The following is a 10974-nucleotide window of genomic DNA, read 5'->3' as shown; positions in this document are numbered from 1 at the left end:
AGATCGCTCTTTTCGATACGCATCTGGAGTTATCCAATCTTTTTGATTAACAATCTCGAGATACTCAAATGACTGTTGTGTTCAGACGCGTTTTATTTCATACACTGCACAGTGAAAGTTTAAGTAAGAGAGAAAAATGCCGTTGGGCATTGATAGAACACATTTTTATGCAGAAAAGGTTAAGAAACAAGAGAAAGATATTCGTGTAAGTATATCAAAATCATGTACCATTTTCCTTGAAGAACCATAGAGATTATACAGAATAATTATAAGTGATTTACATTTACCCTTACAGACCAAGGAAGAAAGAATTGCACAACTAGAAACGGAAAATGCTATGCTCTATCTAAAGTTGGCCCAGCTACATGGGACAGTGCAGAGTGTCAGGCAGGAGAATTCCTCGTTGAACGACCATGTGGAGTCGGAACAAACTTTTCGTAAAGATGTCTCTGACAAAGCATCAGTATTACAGAGAGAACTGGAGGTATATCCTTGGAGGTCCATTGAGTCATTACCCAAAGAATGTGTGGCACATAAAATGCTTGGTTAAACTTGTTACACTAAATTTAATTTTAATTTATCATAACATGCCTATAAATAGCTAGGACTTCTATTTCTTATCACTCAATCAGCAGTTCGACAAGACTTTACATTACCGGCCTATTCATTATTTTCTTCATTAAATACAAAAAATTTTGATCAGTGTAAACCTTGGACGAAATCCCACAAGGTAAGCAAGGAACACAAAATGGGTATGACTCTTGGACTGTTATGATTTTAGGGCCTCTGACAATTTTTTAATAGCTAGTATATATTTATTTCATATCTCTCATTTAGTACACTTTCAATTAACTTCTAAGTACAATTTTGTTCATTATACAGTACCGATCAGACCCAACCTAACAAAAAGTAAACTCCAACTTAACCCTGGGTTTACTTTCTGGGTTTACTCTGGATTAACTTCCGGTTTACTAGAGACTGAGAGGACACAGAGAGTAAACCCAGTCAGAAGTATACCCCTGAAAGCAGACGCCAACTGTGTATTCGGAATATACAAAGGGTAGGAATTACAGGCAGTAGGATGGTACTAAGATAAAATACTAAGTCTGCTTCACACTTCAGTGCATATACAGTTGACCTCAAAAGCAATTTCAAAGTAAACCCAAAGTACCGTATATACTCGCCTATAAGTATTGTTCGCCTATAAGTCGGTTGCCATTTTTCAAGTTTATTTTCAAGATTTTGCCATTGACCCTCTTATAAGTCAGGTAATTTTTTCTGGATAATCAGTCTACAGATTGCCAATCAAATAAGCACATTTTATCAAGCATGACTATATTCTAGATAAAAAATATTGGTGTTTGACCCCTCTGTTATCATTTCTAGATGCAATGCATTTTAAAAGTGTTGTGTTCAGTTAAGACATCTATCCTGGATGAATAACTTTCGATTTTGGACGCCATTTTTTTTTTATTGATACACTGATGAAAACTTGGTGTAAGCTATAAAAATATTTAAAATACTATTGAAAATAAAATGACAGTGATTTTGATCCCCTATTGACTGATTATGATGGTATAGCCCCTTTTAAAAGTGGTGTGTTAGCTTGTGTTGTTTTAGGTGACATGCCACCTACTGCCATGACCAATATAGCTATTATCACCTCATGTGTAATTTATTATGAATAATTATAAAACGATCTTTATTTTTTTTTAACAGACCAGCAATTATTTTTGTGCTTAATTTTTTAAGTATAAAACAGAAATTGCTGTTTTGTAATCCCACTACATCGCTTTTAGACGCCATGTTTTTTAATAGTATATAAAACCCTGAGTAAACCCCGAGTGGACCCAAATTTTCAAAAAAGTAAACCCCAAGTAAACCCCAAAAGTAAACCCCGGGTTTAGTTGGGGTTTACTCTGGTGTTAGGTTGGGTCTGATCCGTACTGTATATTAGCAAGGTTCATTCTAATACTTTCCTGACTTCTGAGAGGGTATATAAATCTATTGTCTCAGTTCAAGCTACGGAGTTTGCATAATTCTCTCCTACCCACTACCAGACACATGCAGCCAGAGCATAATGGATGCTCTGGGGATTGTAAAAATATTCAATTTTGCCTTGGTTTTTGGACAATAATATAAATTATGATTCGATAGTGCATGCATAAATAAATTGAAAAAGAAAAGAGGAAAAACTGTTTGTTATCCCCCTAAATCAAAGTGATTCATTTGTAATATGCAGCCTGATGAAACTGCATAAACAGGGTTTTGAACATTGCAAATGTTGTACTTATTATCAATGGCATTTAACTTAGCATAACATCATTATTATTTATTTAAACTTCAGACAATCAGAAGTGATCTCCAATCTGTTCAGTCTATTGCTGTTGATATACCAGAGCAGTTTGAAAGATACACATCCCAAGCCAACAAGGTCATGCAGCGACATCGGCAGGTATTTCAGTCCCAGAGTTCCAACATGACCTCTCTGCAATCCCAGGTCACCAGCATGGAGCTAGCTCTACAAGAGATCACGGAGCGCCATGCCAAAGAAAAGAAACGGCGACAGGAATTACACAACATACTTATGGTTAGTTGAACACTTTGCTTCATTTTGACACCTTGCCATTTAATCATGTACAAAGATTTGATTTAGGCTAACCATTGCATGTTACAAATATTGATTGAGTTATCAGGTTTCAAAAATTTATGTATTTACCTAGTATATGTTAAAAAATCTATTCAAACTAATGATTTCACCTTGTTTGAAACTTGATAAATTTATCTTCTTTTTGGAATATTGATGAATGTCAGTCTGTGATGTAATTAAGAGAAAGCAAGAGTCTTTAGATTTTTTACCCATTTTAAAATTAAATAATTCAATAAGAATTCCTTGATGTTATATCTAAAATACGTAAATGTTTCCATATCTCAGGAGTTGCGAGGGAATATAAGGGTCCACTGTAGAATTCGGCCTCTGATGGAGTTTGATTGCGGCAATGAAGATCAAGGCTCTTTGGGAAAGTAAGAAATTCGTTGTGATTAATATATTTCAATGAAACCATGAAATTCGTATATATCTAGACAATTATATTAACCACTCAAAGCTGATGCATTCTACAACATAGCTAGTGCCAGATTACAGTTTTTATCTTTGTTGAAAACTGAAGGCAATTAATCTAATTGTATAATCACAATTTCTATTACTTTTTAATAGGTCTGGAACTCGTTCCGAGGTGGTGGTTCATTTTGTGGATGATGTAAGTATGCTTTATGATTTGAGTGTAGAACAAATTTATTTGCTTTTAATACATGTTATAAAAAAAGAAAAATAAATGTGTAATTTAATGTATTTCTGTCTTGGTTAACAATGTATTTTTTTTCCAATTTCAAGGAGAATGTCTGCTGTCGTACAGCAAAACACAACAAAGTCTTTGAATTTGAAAGGTACGGTACGGTTGCATTAAATTTTCAAACTGAAATTACATGTAGAGGAGCTAGATATAAAATTAGCTGCCTCTCAAACATCTATTAGATGAACTCAAATTGGAATTATTTGTTCACAATGGAAATAATTGTTCCCTAATGACATTTCCTTAATTCTTATGTACACATACTTGTTTATACCTTTGCATTATATTATCCATAAATTCATAAGTGTATAGTTTTTCTGGATTTTTGGGTGTATCTTTTACAGAGTATTTGGCCCGACAGAGACTCAGAATGGAGTGTTTGATGAGGTTCAGCCAATGTTAACGTCACTGCTAGATGGGTGAGCATGTCAATCAAAAGCATTATTCCACATACACTCTAAAAATCTATCATAGACATAGAATAAGATCTCTTATATTTACTAGAGTAGCTTGTATGAACAAATTAAAAAAAAAATCAGTGTCAGTCATCAATTTCCACTTAATACAACATGTATCACAATTAAAAAAAAATACTTTAAACACACTCTAAATTTGAATTACCTTACAATTTAAATTAGTTTAAGTTAAGTTTACATTGCACAGTACTAATTATTCATTGTACATGTATTGATATTTGTTAAAATGCAATAAGATCTTATCAATCTGTGTGGATATAAATAGGTACAACATCTGTATTATGGCGTACGGACAGACAGGGAGTGGTAAGACCCACACCATGCTGGGGAGTCATAAAAACGAGGACTACAACCCCTCCAGGGACCCCCACAGAGACGAGGGGGTCATACCCAGGGCAGCACGGGAACTGTTCAGGTCGGTGTGGGATTCTGGGAAAACTGGTCAAAATTTAAATATATGTAACAAGTAAAAGTTTCCTTAATTTTTAAAAAAAAATAATCTGAATAAATGTAAAAAATACTTAAGGATATTATGAACTAGATATGTACAGTAAAATAATGTTTACATCTATTGAAATTTAAACGTGAATGACATTTTGCTGGTTTGAATGTCATATTATGCAAATCATTAATGGATTTGACTAAACTCTGTATTAATATTTTACAAGTACAAAGTACTATTATTATACTTTGGGTTACCTGACTTCAACACATTGGTGTAATATAAAAAAAGCATTGCTTCGTGATTTATATCTGCCATACAATACATGGGATAAACATTAAAACATGGTGTAGAATATTTCTATTTATATAATTCTAACAGGTTGATATCTGAGAAACAATCAGGTACACATAAAGTGGAGGTGTCTGTCTTGGAGATTTACAATAACGACATCCGAGATCTCCTTAGCAACGACCCCAGTATCAAGCACGACATCAACACCAGCGCCGACGGATCCGTCAGTGTTCCAACACTCGCATCAAAGTAAGACGGCAAATTCAACGGAACATTTTCCAGTGCATGAATCTTTAGAAATTTAATTTGCCATTGTATGAGATTTTTACCTTTATGCTGTGTGACTTAATTTCTAGCAAATTCACAATTTTTACGAGAACAAAAATATTAGTAAAGATCAATAGAGCTTTTAGATTAATTCTTTCTTTTATCTGTGTTTGTAAAAGACCTTGACCTCTGACCTTTCAAAAATAAAATGGAGGCAGTTCAATGCAGTATACAGTTTTTTGAGGATTTAGATATGCAAGTACCTATGAGTATATAGAGAAAACAATTATTAATTTATAAAACCGCTTCATATGGAGGCTTTGGCTCTGAAAATAATCTTGCTCTTGGAAAACTGGAATTAAATGGCCGACTCCCTCAATCAAATATTGTATAATATTTCTTAGCCCATTGTAATAGAATTCTGCGTGCCTTAATTTACAGACAGGTGGACACAGTGTATGATGTCATGTGTCTCGTTCAGCACGGCCTCCGCACGCGCAGAGAATCGGCCACCATGGTCCACGAACACTCCAGTCGCTCCCACCTAGTGGTGACCTTGACCGTCATTTCTCAAGCTCCCAGCTTTTTCTCCAAGACCTCATCAGGATCATCTCAAGATTGTATGTATACTGTGTATTGTCTGATGATGTCTTTTATCATCTAATTATACATTTCACTCTATCTATCTTTTATATTGTCTTCTTCTTTTTTTTGACATACATGTATGCAAGAATAGTTCTTGATTTTCTCTCTTTTATTTAAATTCACTTTTTGAAGTGCTGTAAACTGCACTATTTGTGAAATTACTCTGTAGATGAATGTTTCTATAATTTTTCAGCATCTGTAGGTACATTGTAACTGGTAAAACTTGAGATTTGGATCAAAGCAAAGGGAGATATCATAATTTTAAATTCACTCAAATGTTTTAGATCTTATTAATTAAGTTAGATAAATTAGTAGGCATAAAAGAATATGAAATACATGTACATGTATCATGTAAAGTAAACATTTTAGATTAATAACTTACAGAATTTCACAATGCCCTAGTTGTTTTTAAGCAGTAACCTACATTTTAGCATTGACCTACATTTTACTTTTGTCAGTGGATTCTCCAAGGTCACCAAATTCACCAAGGTCGTCCACAAAAAATATCAAGGAATGCTTCAATTATTTGCCCTCAAATCTCAAAGTCAGTAAGTCAACTCGAGTGAACTTGGCTCAAAAGAGTCATTGTTGGGGTTTCCTTTTTGATATTCTTTTATTTTGATGAATTTTATGTGTGTTATTTTTCCCCAGTGCTCCTTTTGAATTTTTGTTTCCTTACATTTTTACTAAAAAAAAATTTGTTTCAATAACTTTGTAAATTTAAAACTTATTTTTGTGGATTACAAAAGAAAAATGGAAAGATGAAACATATACCCTGGGTTCATGAATGTTTACATGTATAATTATATTGTCCATGTTTGCAATATACCTCGGACTGAACTAAACTTTTAAAAGAAATTAAATCAATGCTCTGATGATTGAGAGTATGATCCGTAAGTGTTGTTTGTAACTGATGCCTGCATGAATCATGTTTCCCTGTTAGAATTCTTTGCATGACAAAACCCAATGTCCTTTTATTTTATCAATGATACTCATTGTTAATAAAATCTTCCCTGCCTCAATCCATACAGCCCACAAAATTTTTGAATTCCTGAAGATATTTAAATCGCAGTTGCAAGGTTATACCTGCATGCAGTTAACCAATTCAAATTTTCAGCATATTAGGTAATCTATGTCTTTTTTTGTTTATCAATTTGTTTTTTATAAAAGAGGTAACCAAGATAAGTTACTCTGAGAAAATTTTCCTGTACATATTCAAAAAACCATTTTAACAAGACCTTGGACTTTCGGTAGGACCTAACTCTCTATTTCTTGCGTCAAAACAAGTTAAAAATGACGCTGGTTTCAAGTGAAATATACACAGATTGCATAGTCTTAGCTCAAAAGCCAGACAAATCTTGTTGATTTCACAGAGCCTTGGCTGAGTGGCCAGCAATGAAATAGACAGGCCTACGTCACATTGCTGTTTGACACAACTACCCAAAGTCCAAGCTCTTGTTAAAATGATTCTAATGTTTTGAGGAGATAAGATCTTACGTTTACAGTACATATTAATGTATTTATAATGCCCGAAACGTGCGTGGAGTTCCAGAAAAGTTTCTGATTAATAAATGATGTTTTGTTTTGCACGTAAATAGACAAATTCAATGAGGATACACTGAAAGCAGAATATATGTTTGGGATCAAATTTTGATCAATATTTGTTGGAGATTACATTTTAAAAAATAACAAATATCGCATTTATCAATATCAATGTAACAGTAATCAAATCCCTTTGCACTGTCAAATTTTTGTTAATGGACAAATGTTTAATTTGCTTGTAATGGAACTGAAACATTTCCACAAAACTATTTTTAGTTCACAAATGAATAAAATGCAATTCCTTATGAATATATATATCTGCTTCAACAGTTTTTGTCTATTTATAGTATGCATCTTGTAAATGTGTAATACATGTATTGAGTATACAGGTAGTAACAAATTACATGTAAATTATTATATGTTAATTGTATTAATGTGAGAATTTGTGCTTCCTTGAAAACCAAGCAGTTTTAACCATTAAGAACACTTATTTAATATGTTTTGTGATATTTCATACACACAGTGCAGCGTGATTTAAGGGGGAGATCACTCTCAGCATCATCTGCTCCTAATCTCGGCAGCCTTTCCAACACATGGTCCGGCTCTGACCAGTCAGCTACTTCTGGTGCCCCTGGAATGGGGGCGGTCATCCGCACCAAGTTACAACTGGTTGACTTAGCGGGAAGCGAGTGTGTGGGTAAGTGTCAAGCAGAGTTGTCCCCCTTTTCAACTGAAATTTAGATGCTGCCCTATCTCTGGATGGCATGGATAATTTTACGTGTTGAATTCAATTTTACTGAATGATGTTATTCAATGGTTGATCGTTGGTATGTTCATGAATTGAAAGATTTATTAATGGCATGATAGCTAAATGTAGTACATGTTTAGAATATTTTTGGCAGTTAAGACAACTATAAATGTTTAGGTTAAAATCACATCTTTTGAATTAACAAATCCAAGTTTCCGTTTGCTGAACACCTGCTGGTTTTATCGATGTGAAAATAAAAGCATAGATTTCATAACTGGAAACTTGAAAACTCAACTTACAGGGACATAAAACTTATATTTAGACTTTATAAAAGTTCACTTTTGGTCTAGCTTATAAGTCTCACTAATCCACCATACCAGCATATATCTTTTGTACAAAGAAATTGAGTGGCTTTAAAAGTATTCGGTCCAAAGGCCAGATCACCATGCTAACATATACATGTAGGTCAAAACCTTTATCTGCATTGGAGATATTCATTCATTCATGAAACTAACCAGATTTTACACAATTAATGATTAAATTACTGTATACAGGGAAATATTCACCCCCGTTTTATTTTCGCCCCTTTCGCCCTCGTTGTCAGAGGGTTAATTTAAGACTATGCGAATTCTATGTTGCAAATAATATCTAAATATATATTATAAATAAACACAACTGCATCTGGATGAATTCAAGATGGGACAAAATCGCTTATAAGTGTAAAAGAACGAAAATTACATATGGAAAAAATAACCCTGTATACAGTATTTAATATAAGTGGATCAACCAGTGCTGTATTTTACTGAACATTTTGATAATGCAACCTTTTACCGGTATTTGCCTGTATATAATATGAATCAATTCTGATTTGTTTCCATCAGGAATGAGTGGGGTGAAGGGAGCAGCACTAAGGGAGGCGTCCAACATCAACAAGAGTCTGTCTGCGCTGGCTGATGTGCTGGGGGCGCTGGCAGAACACCGATCTCACGTCCCCTACAGGAACACCCGCCTTACCCATCTCCTCCAGGATTCCATTGGTCAGTATTTGTTGTTATCAGGGATGTAAGTCCCATGTTTCTGTGAAGAATGCTGATTTTCACAGATATGAAAGTCAAAATGCTCACTCAAGATCAGACCCCAACTGATTTGATTTACAGACTGAAGTCTTTTTCTCCCGCTGCCTATTGCATTTTTATGATAATTTTGCTTCTACACCTTACATATAGCATGCGCACTTTTTTCAAATGTTGATCTTCTAATGTAGATGTATATGCATGATCTTTTTGAAGAACTTCAGAAGTAAATCAATATAAAAAATTGAGTCAATTATTTTTTAAAATTTAAATGCATCACAATTTAATTTGCTCTGATGAAACTGGACAATTGAAACCTGACACCAATTTGATAAGACCTTGAGAAGTGATTCAATAGAGAAGAAGTCTTTCTACAATTGAGGAATTGTTATTTTGGCTTGATGAGAATGCACATATAAAATTTTACACCAGTTTGATGAGCTAGAAGAAACTGTAGTTGCTAGAGCCTGCTTGAAGGTTATCATGTGAAACAATTCTATATTTGCCCATTTGTTATTTTTCAGGTGGAGATGCTAAACTGTTGGTGCTGTTATGTGTCTCACCAGCTCACCGTTACATCACCGAGTCTCTACAGTGTCTCGGGTTTGGAACTCGCGCTCGCCAGGTTCAGAGAGGCCCAACCAAGAGACGGTTGCCATCCTCTGCTGAGAAAGTGGAGACTTCCAGTGTTCGCCCCAGATCTGCCTCCACCAATGTCGGACCTAGCTTTATCCCAAAACCAACGTGATCTGACGTACATTCAATCTAATATTTTTTTTATGTGCATCTCAAGCTTAGCACCTGTTGAAGCATCTCATTATTAGTATTCCAAATGAGTACAACATCTGTGATATTTATATGATCTGTGATATTAATCATACTTCAGGAAAATGTATGATTATTAAAGTTGATAGCCATTTGTGTTATTAATCTTGCACGAAAATCTGGCAGCTGTTTGCAGGTATGTTATGCACTGTACATGTAGATTTTAGGAGTTTGTAATTCCTGACCCCATATCATCCCTCTCCCACTCAAATTTTATTTACCATGTAGTTCTAGATATGAAAAAAAAACTTTTTAAAAGTAATCTCCCTTCAGAGTGCCTTGTTCAATGATTTGTTGAAGTTTGCAATACGTACAATAAATAAAAAGATTACAACTTTGTTCCTGTTTTTCTTTTTATTATTTTAACAAGAAATTTATACTCCCAACAAATACATGACTGTAATTGTAACATCAATATGGAAACTTATTTGGACACTAACAGAAATACATACAAAAAGTCATACACAAAGACAGATACATGTTTAGAACATGTTGTTGGAAAAATAGATCTTGGATGGATAGATGTAACTCAGATCTCATTTGCTCAACTATCTGGATAGAAAATCAGCTGTAACAGAAAAAGATAAATATGGACTAGCCATTACACAAAAAAAAACTACATGAAGACAAAATTGGACGTATGATTTTAACAATGCAAAATAGAAATAATTCTACAAATCTTACAAAATATCTTTTCAAAATGAATTGATATACTAGCTAGAGTAGAGCAGGCAGTGACCTAAGAACAAATGGCATACAGTGTATGGAGATGTACATGAACTAAGGACTACAATATTTTCTCTGATGTAACATGCATTATAATCAATTATTTCACTGTTCCATGACATTGAGTCATGTGCTACAAATGCATGTGTACCTGGTACATAACCTAACAGTCTCTATACTAAATACATGTAGATTTGACTTTAGAAATGATTTCTAATATTTCACAAACAAGCAAGTAAATTCAGTCATTTTTAGTCCTTAGGGGTTCAATAGCATGTTTTCATATTACCTTATTAAATGCTGCCTAAAAAAATTATTTCTAATAATCGAAATAAAATGATGTTAATATAAAATGGTATACTCTATTACATGTACATGTATATATACAAAAAAAGTTGTACTACTGGATCAAAGCCAAACAAGAATTTCTTTTTTCTCCTCAAAACAATGTCACTTGTTCAAATCACAGCATAAATTAACTTCAGAACTGTAATTATACAATTTGTATAATGTAATAAAGTTAAGGCTTATATTGACTACATATAGTTAATATTCTTTCCCCCAAAATATTGGTCCAATCTGT

At 33.8% G+C, this 10974-nt stretch overlaps 1 protein-coding gene across 2 annotated transcripts; it reads left to right on the top strand.

Moving 5' to 3' along the window:
- The first annotated feature begins 48 nt into the window (after nt 1-48).
- On the top strand, nt 49-10004 carry LOC128183170 (kinesin-like protein KIF25). Of its 2 annotated transcripts, XM_052852078.1 has the most exons (14): nt 49-205; nt 296-484; nt 2348-2590; nt 2936-3024; nt 3218-3260; nt 3395-3447; nt 3698-3772; nt 4095-4244; nt 4653-4814; nt 5274-5452; nt 5936-6025; nt 7543-7716; nt 8649-8804; nt 9365-10004. In XM_052852078.1, exons 1-14 carry the CDS (start codon nt 137-139, stop codon nt 9586-9588), a joined length of 1896 nt encoding a protein of 631 aa, XP_052708038.1. In that variant the 5' UTR covers nt 49-136; the 3' UTR covers nt 9589-10004. The 2 variants fall into 2 exon arrangements, with proteins under 2 accessions (XP_052708038.1, XP_052708039.1); XM_052852079.1 differs by lacking the exon at nt 5936-6025.
- The last annotated feature ends 970 nt before the right edge of the window (nt 10005-10974 follow it).

Source organism: Crassostrea angulata, chromosome 5 (assembly GCF_025612915.1).
Source record: "Crassostrea angulata isolate pt1a10 chromosome 5, ASM2561291v2, whole genome shotgun sequence".
In the NCBI taxonomy this organism is placed as follows: domain Eukaryota; kingdom Metazoa; phylum Mollusca; class Bivalvia; order Ostreida; family Ostreidae; genus Magallana; species Magallana angulata.
Note: the sequence above shows the minus strand (reverse complement) of the source record. Positions and strands in the feature narration are given on the sequence as shown.

Coding starts and splice junctions, on each gene's coding strand:
- LOC128183170 (XM_052852078.1), top strand. CDS start 137: ATGCCGTTGGGCATTGATAGAACACATTTTTATGCAGAAAAGGTTAAG. Junction 3,261..3,394: donor TGGTTCATTTTGTGGATGAT/GTAAGTATGCTT, acceptor TCCAATTTCAAG/GAGAATGTCTGCTGTCGTAC. Junction 4,245..4,652: donor GCAGCACGGGAACTGTTCAG/GTCGGTGTGGGA, acceptor TAATTCTAACAG/GTTGATATCTGAGAAACAAT.